Source organism: Lepidochelys kempii, chromosome 2 (assembly GCF_965140265.1).
Source record: "Lepidochelys kempii isolate rLepKem1 chromosome 2, rLepKem1.hap2, whole genome shotgun sequence".
Classification (NCBI taxonomy): domain Eukaryota; kingdom Metazoa; phylum Chordata; order Testudines; family Cheloniidae; genus Lepidochelys; species Lepidochelys kempii.
Window position 1 is genome coordinate 43,774,756 of NC_133257.1, and position 16,484 is coordinate 43,791,239.

Consider the following 16,484-nt stretch of genomic DNA (forward strand, 5'->3'; position numbering starts at 1 on the left):
TTTTGCAGGTAGAAGAGAAACAGCAGAATGGCTCTAAGCATATAAGAGCTCTTTCTAGAATATGTGGTATAAATATAAATTCTACACAGGCTGTGGAATCTCTTGAAGAAATAAGCTCCATGGAAAAGTGTAATGGAGAAAATGAATGTGAGGCTGCTGGAATGAAAAAAGTAAATAGACCTAAAGCAGGTAAGATATATCACAGCAACTTTAAAAAAGTGGACTAATTTGGAAGTATTTGAAAAACATAAGGCTGATTTGTTACTCATTGACATGATATGAACGTTACATAAATGCTTAAAGTCTTGTAGTGGTAGCATTATCTCCTGTATTACAAAAAATAGTAATAATAATAATTAAAGTTGCTCAAATCGACTGCTTTCCTCAACCCCTCCCGTTTATTTGGTGGGGGATCTAAAAGAAAGTGGAGACTAGCTGTTGGCGCCACCTTTCTAAGTCCTGGCCTAAACTAAAAAGTTAGGTCAACCCAGCTGCGTTGCTCAGGGATGTTCAAAGTGCACACATGAGCAACATGGGTAATCCAACGTAACCCTTGGTGTAGATGACACTGGGTTGACCAAAGGATTCTTCTGTTGACTTAGCTACCACCTCTTGGGGAGGTGGATTACCTATGCTGATGGGAGAACCCCTCCTGTTGGTGTAGGTAGTGTCTACACCGAAGTCCTACAATGCTACTGCTGTGCTGGTGTAGCGTTTCAAGTATAAACAAGCCCTAACACTTTTTGTTTTCTGTTAAGTTACTATTTTTATTTTTTCTGACTTAATTTAATGATTGATTGATAATTTATTATTTTAAGTGTAGTATGTTTAATTGGGTCTGATGTTAGAAAAATTCCACAACTGTTTGTAATTTAAACTATACAATTTGTGACTCTTTATAACCATTGGAATTGTAATCAAGTCTTTGTTTAACAAAGTGATGTTCAACCCTATTATAAAATGTGACTGTGATGAGATGGTTTAACATTTTTGCTTACATTTTTACAGAACTTCATAATACATGTTGGTGCATATGATCATGTGGCTTCTTTGGAGTAGTTGTTAGGGACTTCTTTCAGAACGTTGTTTTTTGAGTCTTTACCTGATCTGTCTTGTAATGATTGCAAGGAACTGTGAAAATGGTGGTTAGAAATTGTTTTGTCCTCATGGATTATGGTGACCTACGCTTTCACAATAAAATCATAAACCTCGGTTTGTTTGAAAAGGACTTCTCAACTTTTTAAGGCCCTCACGTTTACCTGTCTTACACGTTAACTCCTGTTCCTTCTGATGCTTATAAATTAAATATAAATTTTTAAGTGTTTGGGTGGTAGGAAGAATGGCCACAGGACAACTTTTTTTGGTTTTGAGTAATTTATGGTCTGCTGTGATGTAAGTGCATGTTCAATGTTTGTGTTCTCTGGGTCCATTAAATTGCACACTGGCAGATACTTTAAAATGACATACTTGTGGAGGAACCTCTATCAGCAGATTCCCCCACAAAAATTGCTACAGAAGTGAAAGATTCCCCCTGGAAGTCATAGTGCTAAAGGGAGAAAACTGCTGACATATCTTCCCTGTGAAGATCCATGTTAGTACTTCTGAAATAGAGTTGTGAATAGAGGGACCTAGTGTTGCTGAATGGATAGAGCACTGGACTAAAACTCAGGACACTGAGTTCTGTTCCCAGCTCGCCTGCTGGGTGACCTTTGACAAGTCACTTCATCTCTTGTGTCTCAGTTTCTCCTTTTGTAAAATGGATACTGACCTCCTTTGTAAAGCACTGATGAAAAGCACTATATAAGAAGAGCTTTATTTTGTTATAAATACTGCTTAAAGTAATCACTGTTACTTAGATACAACTACCAGCTTCTGCCAGCGTATCCCTGGATCCAGCCTTTACCAAGACTTAATTTGTTTTCAATATCCTATATTTTCCAAGGTACCCATATAAGTCCTACCAGTTGTACCAATTCATGTGCTACTCGGCATAACTAGCGCAACAATTATGTAAACGATGTAAGCCATAAACTTCAGTCAGAGCATGAAACTTAATAATCAATTTTATTTTGTTAAAGCTTCTGCTATTTATGAAACTCAAAAATAATGGAAACTGCTCATGAAAATCAGATTGCATAGATTTTTTTTTGACTAATGAATTATATATGAATTTTCTAGCCAGGTGGTAAAATCAGTTGGTTTGGTTAAAGGGATATTATCACGATGATGTAATTTAAAGCTGGGTGTTTTAGATGATTAAAAGAATTTAACAAATCTTAATTTCTTCTACCATATTCATTTGTTACCTACAAATCATTCAGTGTGGACAGTGAAGCTCGATTAGTAAGTTTCACTTTTTGCTTCTTCGGTACTGGCACAATGCTGCTGTGTTTTTTAGGTTTCAAACACAGCAGGAGAATGTGCAAATAAATGCCTCAGTTTTGATTGAAATTCTTATGAAGCACCTGGGGATGTTGAAACAATTGAGTTCATTTGGATGGTCATTCTGATACCTCTCCTGGAGAATGCTCTGCATTCAATCTTTTAAAACCTGAAAATTGACATTCCAGCTGCACATTTTCATTGTGTCCCTTTTCTGGAGCATATACAATTGTATTAGATAGCAACTATGTAAATACTGTACTCGTATCTAACATAAAAAACCTCTTGCTTTGCTAGCTTTAGTTTAGATTGAAATTATTATGGATTTGTTTTCTGGAAAATTTTACTGATTTAAAACTGTGCATGTTCTCAGACACTCAACCCTGAAGAATTTTTGCACTGAATTTTAATATTTTAGGTGTAGATTGACAAAAAGGTCCTATTATACAACAAGCCATTTAAGTATAATTATGACTAGTGAAAAATATGATGCTCCTTCAAAAATACATCATTTTGGAGGATTTTTTTTATCATTACTTTTGTTGGAAAATTAGATTCATTTGAAGTGGCAAAGTGTGGTAGTGTAACTTGGCGGGTTCTTTTGTATTTAGAACATAGGACACGATGGCAGCTAAGTTAGCTTGTATAATAACAAAGCATGGTGACTGAGCTGGTATTTGCTACCAGCACATCTTGAAAACTTAGAACAATGCTACTAGTGAGTGAATACATTTGGTGCTGTGATTTCCTACATAACAGAGGACCTCTGAGCCCTCTCTTAGTATAAATAAGTGCTACTTCTAAATCAATCCAAAGGAGGTAGCAGGAGTGGGCAGGTCTTAATGAAGAAGGGAAAGGATGGTTTTGCAGTTCAAGCATTGGACTGGAACTTGGGAACTTTGTTCAGTTCCTGATTTTGGCACAGGCTTCATATATGACTATGGGCAAATCAGTTACCTGTGCCTCAGTTCTCATCAGCAAAATGAGGTGGCAATACTTCTGTATTTTACAGGGGCTTTGTAGGGTGCTAAGTGCCATGAAGAGACTAAGGTCATGTCTACACTTATAGTGCTGCAGCAGCGCAGCTGTACTGATGAAGCTGCATTGCAGCAGCGCATCTGGTGAAGACGCTTTATGCTGATGGGAGAGCTCTCCCATTGGTATAATAAAACGACATCCGCAAATGGCAGAACTATGTCAACTGGAGAAACTCTGTGGACATGAGCGCTTATGTTGGTGTAACTTATGTCACTCAAGGGGGTGGTTTATTCACACCCCTGAGTGACCTAAATTATGCCGACATAGGCTCTAGACATAGCCTATATAAATCTTATTTGTTAGAACTCTTCCCACCCATTTGTATATGGGACACCTTGCCCTTTATTCCTTTGTTTGATGTCCTGAGAGAGTGATGTGCTCTCTCTCCTTTTATCTGGTAACATTCTGTCTTTTTATTACTGTTTTATTTCTTGGTGAAGAATGGGTGAGGTTTCTGTCTTCTCTTTTATTTATTTTTTTGGCTTTTCCTTTTTCCTGCATTTCAAAGTTTGCATGCTCTTTGGAAATAGTATACATTGAGAATTCCTGGAGGCCATGCCAAATATACTTTCTTTGCTAACCTGACTACCATGGCAGCAGAGAGAAGGAAATTTTGATTTGTAGAACTGGTATCTGACACTACAGCTTTCTTCATGTGAACTTCTCCTGCTGCCGGCTGCTTTGTGGCAGCTACATGAATAGAAGGTGGCTTTTAAGAAGAAGGCCTCCAGCCAGATCACATTTACATTGGAAAGGTGGAGGGGAGACAGCAAGGCAAGGCGGGTGGCGAGGGGAATCCAGTAGTTTATTTAACCTTGCCCTTATTGCTCTTCTTCCTTGCCTCCAGACTAGTCTAGTGCCCTCACATTGGGCGACAATGTTCTTATGCAAGAAGTTTGGGTAGTTTTAAAAAAAATCTTTAATATGTTTGAAAAAAGTGTGATATATTTCCCAGTACGAAAATTCTTAAGAGTACTGAGTTCAGAAGCTGTCAGGGAGAATCTAGTTGCGCTTGATAAATCTCTCTGCCTTCTCCTAATTGCCTGTCAAGTTTCACTTGTAACCAGTGTGACAGTAGCTTGCATTTGGAGTGTCAGTGGATATACATCAGTGTCTTTGTGCACAGTAACATTCTTAATTGTCTAATCTTGAATTGAGAATGATAAAACTAATAGTTTCTATCAATCTGAATTGAACAGTACATTTAACTGAATATTTTTGATTAATCATTTTTTCATGGGATTTCTTCAGTTGTATTCAGCTGGAAAACTGAAGTGAGTCAAACAATTTTTTATTCTCAAGAGTGTGCTAGGTGGACTTATTCAAATCACTGTGCTGAACTGTGAGAAATTTAACTTAAATCAGGATTTCAGTTTAATAAATACAAATCACAGAGAAAGCATTACAAAGCATTAATTAAAAACACAAGCATATCTTAAACTTGCTTACTGCTGTTTTTAATGAAAGCTTTAAAAGGAAACTTGAAATAGAACAAGAGGACAAAACATAACTGGACATTTGGAAGATTCAACATCTGAACCTCAGATGAACAAAGATAGTTCATAAATGTATTTTTTAAAATTACTTTATAGAATTAAAAGCAGTAAATCCTTATAAGTATTACTGTACTGTCAATTCAGTGTGAGACTAGAATGATTACAACATACAATCTCCAGGGTAAATCTTGACAAATATATTCAATACAATAAAAATAACATGGAAAGAGCAGGGAAAAGTAAAACCCAAATAGTTATTCAAAATTAAGAAAAAAATCTGGTAAATAAGTTGTTCTTTTCTCACAATGGAGTATGTCAAATTTATTCTTATGTCACTGTTGATCAGGAAAAATATACTCCTTGCTGTGCTCCGAATACCCCCAAACCTTGCAAAAGATAGCAGCATAAAAGGCTGCATCTTGCACTCTAGCACTTGTAGATTCAGATTTAAGCATATCTAACTTTCTCTGACGTACCTGTTGAGAAAAGTCAGGAAATATGGATGTGGTAACCCCCAAATAACCAGGGTGGATTTGATTTAAATCAAATTGATTTAAATCACGATTTAAATCACTAGTCGGGGAGTCTTGATTTAATCATGGATTTCTACATAAAAGTGCATTCTTGTTGGTTGTTATAACCTTTAATACATATTCGTCACAATTCAGAGATAGATGTAGGTTTCATTTTTAGAAGGTACACACTACATTTTTAAACAGTGATTTATTTTGAAAACTTTTCAGATTATTTTTACAGCTATATCAGAAAATGAATGATTGTTTGGTTATTTCATTTACCAAAGGTAAATGAAGCAGATATTTATGAAGGCATTGGGAGGTGAACTATTTCCAGTTCAACAGGTTAATCATTAATATTTGGAGGATTTTCTTGCCATGCTGTATTAGGGGAGAACATCACCAGACAGACATTTCAATTGTTTTATTTAACTAAAACAACAATGTTATGGATTCTGGATTTTTTTCTTCAGCAAACATATAATATTTTAACAAAACAAGCATATGAATTTTTGAATTTAGTTAAACATTCAAGTTTTTTAAAATCAGGTTTGTTTTTGTTAAAATTGTTTTAAATTAAAATAGTTAAATGAAATATTAAAAAAAAAATTAAATAGACTATGGCAGCCAGGTCAACATGAGAAACTTAAAATATTGGCTTTTGCTGCTAACTCAGTAGTCTTCACCTTCATTTTCCTGTTTTGTTCACAATCTGGAAAAGAAAAACAAGCTTTCCTGCTTTTTGAGGTCCCAAATGATTTCTCAATTTGGAATGAATTAGTCCAAAGGAAGAAAATATTCTTTTTACACCAGCAGAAGAAGCTACTGCTGTTAAAAGTGAGATTACCACTTCAACAGTCTCTGAATCCAAGTGCTTAAGCAGGGGTCTCAAAGTCCTGGCCTGTGGGCCACCTAAGAACCTCACCACTGCGGCTCGCAGAAAATTTTTAAAAAGTTCTTTCATCCGGCCCTCATGGCTGCCAGTGGAGAGGGCGGGAGAGGAGCGGGCAGGAGAGATTCACATGCCCCTCCCCACTATGTTGCTCCATCCTGCTGCTCCTGGGACCCTCTCGGGGGTTGCACTTGGCAAAGTGTCATTCACCTCTTCCGCTCCCTGCAAGCGGTTCCCTATCCCTGTTGTTGCCGGCGGAGCTGTGGAGGAGAGACCCATGCAGCCATACTGCTGGCTGTCTGCTGCAGGCGCTGCCCTCTGCAGTTCCTGTTGGCTGGGGAGAGGGACAGAGATATACCATCGCTAGTCGCCGAGCAGAGTTGGCCATGGAGGCAGCATCATTAGTTGCCAGGCAGAGTCATCCATGGAAGCAGTGTCACTAATCTCCCGGGCAGTCAGCCGGGGCGGCATGAGGCCAAGGGAGCGAGGACAAAGGATGGGAAACGGGCTGGGAGGTGGTGTGAACACCATCTGCAGTGACATTATTGGCCTGCTGGGAGGATTTGAGGACTGGCACTGGCCCTAAGGTAAATTGAGTTTGAGACCCCTGGCTTAAGTGACTTCCACCAGTTCACTGGTGTGACTTTCTTTAAAACATCATCAGCAAACATGTTTCTTGAATGGTTCTTATTCCCAAACTGGGTCTCTTTTATGGCCTGCTGCCATTATAGGTTTTCCTTTCTAGTGAGATAATGGTATGGTAGATCTCAAATCAATGAAGGCTACACTCAGAAAGACCTGAAGACTTCTGGAATATGCTGCTCAAACAGTTTCACTTTTGTATCTACTGCCTGTCCCTCCCTTTTCACATTTATCTCCAGACTTCTTCTCCTTGTCCAGATCTATTCCATCCCCAACCATCTTCTATTCATTCAACGTTTTGAAACTTTGCACTTTTAGAGAGAGGTAAGGGATTGACTTTTTGTGCACAAATTTGCAGAGGGACAGTAAGGTTGAGGTCTGTTGTTTCTCACCTCTATAAATTGTTTGTTAACTTGCTTGTTAACAGCAAAAATGTTCTCTGGAGTGGAGACACAAATCCACAGTTAGAGAACTGCAAAACTAAGCATCTCTGATGGTATATTCCAGACTGAGCATTGAGTCCCATTGGGTAGATAGAAAGATTAACCTAAATAATCTACACAGAAGCCCCTGGAACCCCATAAAATTGGGTCCCTAATCCATGAATTATTGAAACTCATTTACAAAACTTTTCTTAAACATTACATGAGTATATTCTCACGCTATAGAATTAGTTTTATAATCCCTGTTCCATGATAAGATATATTATATCTCAAAGATATCTTAATTAAAACTATCTTTAGATAGTTTTTTTCCTCAAAAAGCATTTCATCAAAAAAATTCGATTTTTTTTTTAAATCATTGATTTTTATCCACCCTGCAAATAAGTATCATGTTTTCTGACCTTGTTTCTAGAAAGAAACATGTCTATCGGTGGAAGCCAAGAAAGAGACCATTTTCAGGGTTACTGTTGGCAAGGGCTATCCAATAACTTCTAACTTTTGTTTTGGGCCTGGTCTGATTTGGGCCCCAGGCACGGGCATTATCACTGTTTTACTAATAAGGAAACAAATAAAGAGGCCAGTTTCTGTGAGCTGATGTACAAGTCAGTGACAGAGCTGGAGCTAGAACCCACGTCTTTGATACCGAGCGTCAACTAATAGACGACACGACCAGTTGTGGTTATGAAGAGGAATGAAAAAGGACTAGGGAAAGAGAGAGGTGGAAAGAGGAATGGAGACAAATAGACAGATTTAGAGGAGGAAGTGGGTGAGGTCAATTTGATTGAAAGGAAAACAATCTAATAGTTAGCTGATTTATTAATAGGCTTGTCAGGCTTTTAATACTCCTTTGATATAAACAAAAGAACAGCAAAGGAACCAGCTGCAGGAGTGTAAAGGGAATGCAGGCAGAAGTCCAGCAACAGAGTGGGGGTTACCCACTTTATTGCACCCAATGCAGCATGTATGATTACCTGCCCTATGGGCAGGTGGCGTATGTATGCATTCGGAGCAAGGAGCTCCTGGTCCTCAGAGACCGTGTACGGGCTTTGGAGACCAGAGTGGCTGAACTGAAGGAGCTGAGGGAGACAGAGAGGTACATTGATGAGACTTTCCAGGACACAGTAGAACGGTGTCCCCCAGTCTGACAGCCTCTGTGCTGTTGAGGAGGATGAAAGTCCCAGGGAAGGAGGGCATCTAACTGAAGCAGACGCAACCAATCCCATAGTTGGGACCCTCCTTCCAGATGATCATGTGGTATCCTCTCGCACTGAGGATACCTCTCCGGGGGAGGGAACTCTAGCTATTAGAAAGAGGCAGGCATTAGTAATGGGTTTGTTAGTCTCTAAGGTGCCACAAGTACTCCTTTTCTTTTTGCGAATACAGACTAACACGGCTGCTACTCTGAAACCTGTCATTATGCAAGGCACTGAATTTAGCCGTATGGAGTGGAAATCTATCAACTTCATGAAAAAACTCATACAGATACAAACAGACATCTTCCTTTCCAAAACCAGACAGATGGACATCATATCAAAAGGACTGAAGGTAGCCACTGAATGCATCTGATGTAGTGAGCTGTAGCTCACGAAAGCTTATGCGCAAATAAATTTTAGTTTCTAAGGTGCCAGAATACTCCTTTTCTTCTATCATTAGAAACATAGATAGTTGGGTTTGCGATGACCGGGAGAACCGCATGATGACTTGCCTGCCTGATGCGAAGGTTGCGGGTCTCTCAAGACCTCTAGATAGACTTATGTGTAGTGCTGGAGAGGATCCGGTGGTCATGGTACATGTAGGTACCAATGACATAGGGAAGGATAGGAGAGAGGTCCTGGAAGCCAAATTTAGATGGCTAGGTAAGAGATTGAAGTCCAGGACCTCCCTGGTAGCATTCTCTGAGATGCTCCCAGTTCCACGCGTAGGGCCAGTTAGACAGGCAGAACTGCAGAGTCTCAATGTGTGGCTGAGAGGATGGTTTAGATTTATTGGGAACTGGGGAAACTTTTGGGAAAGGGGGAGCCTATACAGGAAGGATAGGCTCCACCTAAACCAAAATCGAAACAAAATGCTGGCACTTAACATTAAAAAGGTCATAGCGCAGTTTTTAAACTAAGGGCTGGGGGAAAGCCAACAGATGTGGAGGAGCACATGGTTTGGACATTCCTTAGGGGAGGATTTATTAATAGAGAATGAGAGGATGGAAAAGGATAAAATACAGGCAGGATCTGATCAGAAGCAGTTAAATAAGAGTCCCATTCAATTACATCATGTAATGGCAGACAGCCAAAAGGAGACAAGTTTTTAAAGTGCTTGTATACCAATGCTAGAAGTCTAAATAATAAAATGGGTGAACTAGAGTGCCTCATATTAAATGAGGATATTGATATAATAGGCATCACAGAAGCTTGGTGGAATGAGGCTAATCAATGGGATACAGTAATACCAAGGTACAAAATATATCGGAAGGACAGAAAAGGTCTGTTAGAGAGCTTATTCCTTCACTCTCCCACTTCCCTGGTCCTTGAATGAACAGAGAGCAACAATACCCGAAGTCCGAAGGTGCAAACAATTAGATGTTTACTGGGGTGAACTTCAAGCAAGCTTAAATCCAAGTTCCTTTTTCCTTATTTTTGAATCCCAACTTACTTCCTGTTTGCCCCTAATTTATATAGTAATATTCTTAGCTATACCTTAACCAATCATTCGACTGAAATTTACCTAACCAGTCCTAACATATTGTAACATGATTATATCCAATTATATCCCACCACCTTAATTAGTTTACACCCAGCAAAATTAATTATATAGCAGACAGAAACAATCACAGAACCAGACAGAGACCATGCAAATAGACAGTAGCAAAGTGGGAACTATAATGACAAAACAATACAGAAGTGAGGATTTCACAACTACATCTATAAAGACATGAGGGTTTCCCAGCTGTGTCTATTGATAAGTGAGTTCTTACCAGACAGAAAACTATCAACCTAAATTTCCTTTTACATCTTCTAGGCTCTTCCCTTTCTCTGGAGATGATAGATTGGAGGGATAGCTCAGTGGTTTGAGCATTGGCCTGCTAAACCCAGGGTTGTGAGTTTAATCCTTGAGGGGGGGCATTTAGGGATTTGGGGCAAAAATTGGGGATTGGCCCTGCTTTGAGTAGGGGGTTGGACTAGATGACCCCCTGAGGTCCCTTCCAATCCTGATATTCTATGATTCTATGATCACCTTGCTTACAGCCCCATATTGACTAGTTTGGAATGTGAGGATGTGACCATATGCTTCCCAGCTTATGGCTGCCTCTGCTGCTTAGCCAAAGGCATTGGCCTAAGAACAGGGCCTCAGACTGTCACAGTGAGAGAAGGCCCTTACACAGATTCTTTCTTGTATACCTCTATCACTAGCTAAATGATAAACATATACCTACATTCTTAAAGTATAGGCCTTTACAGGCAGGCCTGAATATCTATATCCCAACAAGGTCGTGCTGGTGGGGAAGTGGCATTATATGTGAAAGAAAGTGCAGAATCGAATGAAGTGAAAATTGTAAATGAATCAAACTGTACCATAGAATCTCTATGGATAGAAATTCCATGCTCTAATAATAAGAATGTAGCGGTAGGGGTATATTACCAACCACCTGACCAGGATGATGAGAGTGACTGTGAAATGCTCAGGGAGATTAGAGAGGCTATTAAAATAAAAAACTCAATGATAATAATAATGGGGGATTTCAATTATCCCCATATTGATTGGGTACATGTCACCTCAGGATAGGAAGCAAAGATAAAGTTTCTTGACACCTTAAATGACTGCTTCTTGGAGCAGCTGGTCCTGGAACCCACCAGAGGAGAGGCAATTCTTGATTTAGTCCTAAGTGGAGCACAGGATCAGGTCCAAGAGGTAAATATAGCTAACCGCTTGGTAATAGTGACCACAATATAATTAAATTTAATATGTGGGGGGAAAAACACTACAGCGGCCCAACACTGTAACATTTAATTTCAGAAAGAGGACCTACACAAAAATGAGGCGGTTAGTTAAACAGAAATTAAAGGGTACAGTGCCAAAAGTGAAATCTCTGCAAGCTGTGTGGAAACTTTTTAAAGACCCCATAATAGAGGCTCAACTTAAATGTATACCCCCAAATTAAAAAACATAGTAAGAGAACTAAAAAAGAGCCACTATGGCTAAACAACAAAGTAAAAGAAGCAGTGAGAGGCAAAAAGGCATCCTTTAAAAAGTGGAAGTTAAATCCTAGTGAGGAAAATAGAAAGGAGCATAAACTCTGGCAAATGTGTAAAAATACAATTAGGAAGGCCAAAAAAGAATTTGAGGAACAGTTAGCCAAAGACTCAAAGTAATAGCAATTTTTTTTAAGTACATTGGAAGCAGGAAGCCTGCTAAACAACCAGTGGGCCACTGGACGATTGAGGTGCTAAAGGAGCACTCAAGGACGATAAGGCCATTGTACAGAAACTAAATAAATTCTTTGCATCGGTCTTCACGGCTGAGGATGTGAGGGAGATTCCCAAACCTGAGCCATTCTTTTTAGGGGACAAATCTGAGGAACTGTCCCAAACTGAGGTATCATTAAAGGAGGTTTTGGAACAACTTGATAAATTAAACAGCAATACGTCACCGGTACCAGACAGTATTCACCCAAGAGTTCTGAAGGAACTCAAATGTGAAATTGCAGAACTACTAACTGTAGTCTGTAACCTATCATTTAAATCAGCTTCTGCCCAGATGACTGGAGGATAGCTAATGTGACACCAATTTTTAAAAAGGGCTCCAGAGGTGATACCGACAATTACAGGCCTCTAAGCCTGACTTCAGTACCGGGCAAACTGGATGAAACTATAATAAAGAACAATATTGTCAGACATATAGATGAATGTAATTTGTTGAGGAACAGTCAACATGATTTTAGTAAAGGGAAATCATGCCTCACCAATCAACTAGAATTCTTTGAGGGGGTCAACAAGCATGTGGACCAACGGGATCCAGTGGATATAGTGTACTTAGATTTTCAGAAATCCTTTGACAAGGACCCTCACCAAAGGCTCTTATGCAAAGTGAGCTGCCACGGGATAGGAGGGAAGGTGCGCTCATGGATTGGGAACTGGTTAAAAGATAGGAAACAAAGGGTAGGTATAAATGGTAAGCTCTCAGAATGGAGAGAGGTAAAAAATGGTGTCCCCCAGGTGTCTGTTCTGGGACCAGTCCTATTCAACATATTCATAAATGATCTGGAAAAAAGGGTAAATAGTGAGGTGGCAAAATTTGTAGATGATACAAAATTACTGAAGATAGTTAAGACCCAAGCAGACTGCAAAGAGCTACAAAAGGATCTCTCAAAACTGGGTGACTGGGCAATAAAATGGCAGATGAAATTTAATGTTGATAAATGCAAAGTAATGCACATTGGAAAGCATAATCCCAACTATACATATAAAATGATGGGGTCTAAATTAGCTATTACTGTTCAAGAAAGAGATGTTGGTGTCATTGTGGATAGTTCTCTGAAAACATCCACTTAATGTGCAGCGGCAGTCAAAAAAACGAACAGAATGCTGGGAATAATTAAGAAAGGGATAGATAATAGGACAGAAAATATCATGTTGCCTCTATATAAATCCATGGTAGCCCACATCTTGAATACTGTGTGCAGATGTGGTTGCCCCATCTCTAAAAAGATAGATAGGAAAAGGTTCAGAAAAGGTCAACAAAAATTATTAGGGGTATGGAATGGCTTCCGTATGAGGAGAGATTAATAAGACTGGGACTTTTCAGCTTGGAAAAGAGACAGCTAAGGGGATATATGATAGAGGTCTATAAAATCATGACTAGTGTAGAGAAAGTAGGTAAGGAAGTGTTGTTGACTACTTTTCATCACACAAGAACTAGGAATCAGCAAATGAAATTCATAGGCAGCAGGTTTAAAACAAAAAAAAGGAAGTATTTCTGCACACAATGCACAATCAACCTGTGGAACTCCTTGCCAGAAGATGTTGTGAAGGCCAAGACCATAACAGGGTTAAAAAAAGAACTAGATGGAGCATACGTCCATCAATGTCTATTAGCCAGGATGGGCAGGAATGGTGTCCCTAGCCTCTGTTTGCCAGAAGCTGGGAATGAGCAACAGGGGATGGATCACTTGATGATTACCTATTCTGTTCATTCTCTCTGGGGCACCTAGCACTGGCCACTGTCAGAAGACAGGATATTGGGCTAGATGGATCTTTGGTCTGACCCAGTAGGGCCATTCTTATGTTCTTTGATTTAAATGGATAGATTTCAATAAACGTCAATTTCATCTGATACAGTGAAATCCACGAGGAAATAAAATCCATCGGGAGCAGTCAGTGTGAGTGCACCTCCCCTGGTACCTTGTGCCTGTGGGGATTGGGTGTCAGTGGCCCTACAGCCATTCAGGGAGTCCTCTGCGGCTTTGCTGTCATGGCCCTGTTCTCCCAATCACTAGCCAGGAATGTGGGGGCTGTCCCCAGGCAGGACCTGTTCAACAGTGGGGTGGCCTCCCCTGCAGCCCTGTCTGGTGGGTCTGCTCTGAGATGCCAGGACCGCAGCCTTACACCTGGGTGTGCTGGGCCCCTGGGCTGTGCAGGGAGCCCCCTGAATTCTCCGCTGTGAGTGCTAGGAACCCCATACAGCCCTGCTGTCAGTGCAGCCCTAATCCCAACCCTTTCCCCCCCATTAATTGTCTGCAGCTATAAAAAGAAAAAATATTTTTTTATTTTTTTGCAATTTAAAAAAAATCAAATTCTCAGAGACTCTAAGGCCAGATGAGACCATCATGATCATCTAGTCTGACCTCCTCAGGTCTCAGAACCTCACCTAACCACTCCAGTAATAGGCCCATAACCTCTGGCTAAGTTATTGAAGTAATCAAATCTTGATGTAAAGACTTCAAGTTACAGAGAATCCACCGTTTACTCTAGTTCATACCAGCAAGTGAACTGTGCCCCATGCTTCAGAGGAAGGCAAAAAAAAACCCAGGGTCTCTGCCATTCTGACCTGGGGGCGGGGGAGGAGTCCTTCCCAACCCCAAATATGGCAGTCAGTTAGATCCTGAGCATGTGGTTGAAACCCACCAGCCAGATATCTGGGCAAGAATTCTCTGTAGTAATTTAGAACCCTCCTCATCTAGTGTCCCATTTCTGGCCATTGGAGCTATTTGCTAATAGGAGTCGCAGACGGGGCATATGCCACTGTAGGCAATCTCATCATACCATCTGCTCCATGAACTTATCAAGATCAGTCTTGAAACAAGTTAGGATCTTTGCCTCCACTAGTTCCCTGGGAAGGCTGTTCCAGAACTTCACTCCTCTGATGGTTAGAAACCTTTTTCTAATTTCAAGACTAAACTTCTTGATTGTCAGTTTATATCCATTTGTTCTTGTGTCAACATTGGCCCTTAACTTAAATAACTCCTCTCTTTCTCTGGTGTTTGCTCTCTAAATACATCAGAGGGATAATCATATCTCTTCTCAGCTCTTTGTTTTGTTAGGCTAACCAAGCCAAGCTCCTTAAGTCGCCTCTCATAAAGTAGGTTCTCCATTCCTCTGATCATCCTAGTAGCCCTTCTCTGCACCTGTTCCAGTTTGAATTCATCTTTCTTAAAGATGGGGAAACAGAATTGCACACAGTATTCCAGTTGAGGTCTTCCCATTGCCTTGTATAATGATTACAACAGTTCCTTATCTCTTCTGGAAATACCTTGCTTGATGCATCCTAGGATTCCATTAGCCTTTTTCATAGGCACATTGCATTGGCATCTCATAGCCATCCTGTGATGGACTAATACACCCCGGGGCTTTTTCCTCCTCTGTCACTTCCAACTGATAAGTCCCCCAAAACATAGCAGAAATCCCTAAACGCATTACCTTGTACTTTGCACTATTAAATTTCATTCCATTTCTATAACTGCAGTTTTCAAGATCGTCCGAATCTTTGTATGATATTCCAGTCCTCTTCCATATTGGCAATACCTCCCAACTTTGTGTCATCCACAAATTCTGCCACACTTGTTAATATTCGTCATGGAGACAGTAATTTTGTAAATTGCAAGTTTGAAGGATTAATGTTAGTGTAAGTGTGATGTAGTAGGGGAATGTCAAAGTAATAGTATGTACAACTCTGTTATGTTCTCCTTCCTGCACCTCAGTTTGAAGTACAGATCAGAGTTCTGTCTTTTCAGGACTTTTCAGAAAGCATTATAAGTTAAACCTCAGGGCTATTATATGTAAAACCCTGATAATTAGCTGTTCCCAGTCAGCTTCTTAATAAACAAACATTAATGCACAGAAGCATTGTAAATAGTACTTGGAATACTATGAATAACTTTTAAACAAGAGGAGTTAGGCAATAAATCTACATGGTGTTCTTTATACAGATCTCCCCACTTTGTTGCTGTTACATATATTTAAATATTTAGTTCCAACATAACTTCTCTAACAGTGAGGGTAATTAACCATTGGAGCACCTTACCAAAGGTTGCAGTGGATTCTTGTTTACTGGCAGTTTTAAAATCAAAATTGGATGTTTTTCTAGAAGATATGCTTTAGTTCAAACAGCAATTATTTGGGGGAAGTTCTATGGCCTGTATTATGCAGGAGGTCAGACTAGATGATCACAATGGTCACTTCTGGCCTTGGAATCTATGAATTTATACTTCAGCGTGCACGTGTACACACTCACACATTCCTTGCTGATCTTTTTTTAGAGAGGGTTTCTCAGTCTTTATAGTGCAACCATAAGGTGTCCTATGTGTCACGTGGACTCTTCAGAGCTTGAGAAAAATGGTAGCATTTCAGTCCTTATCCAAAAAATTCAGAATCCTGTAAAGCAAACAATCAATCTGGGGAATCTCCACAGCTAGCAGCATTCCAGCCCTCATAGCAGACACGTCTTTTGGTCCTGTGTCAATCAGCTGCTAAGTCCACAAGGCTGTCTCCAATTCCTATATTTCTCATCTTCCCCTCTGAGCTCTGGTTGGCTCAGCTCTTAAAGGGTAAAAGGGGGTGACCTCAAATAAACTTTTATAGGTAACTCT

At 39.8% G+C, this 16,484-nt stretch overlaps 1 protein-coding gene across 2 annotated transcripts in view; it reads left to right on the forward strand.

The window, feature by feature from the left end:
* RAD54B (RAD54 homolog B) overlaps window positions 1–16,484 on the forward strand; it is a 122,651-nt gene that overhangs the window by 11,150 nt on the left and 95,017 nt on the right. For both annotated transcript variants that reach the window (XM_073330562.1, XM_073330560.1), the window contains exon 3: window positions 9–189. In XM_073330562.1, coding sequence (XP_073186663.1) covers window positions 9–189 — 181 coding nt within the window. The remainder of the gene's footprint in view (window positions 1–8; window positions 190–16,484) is intronic.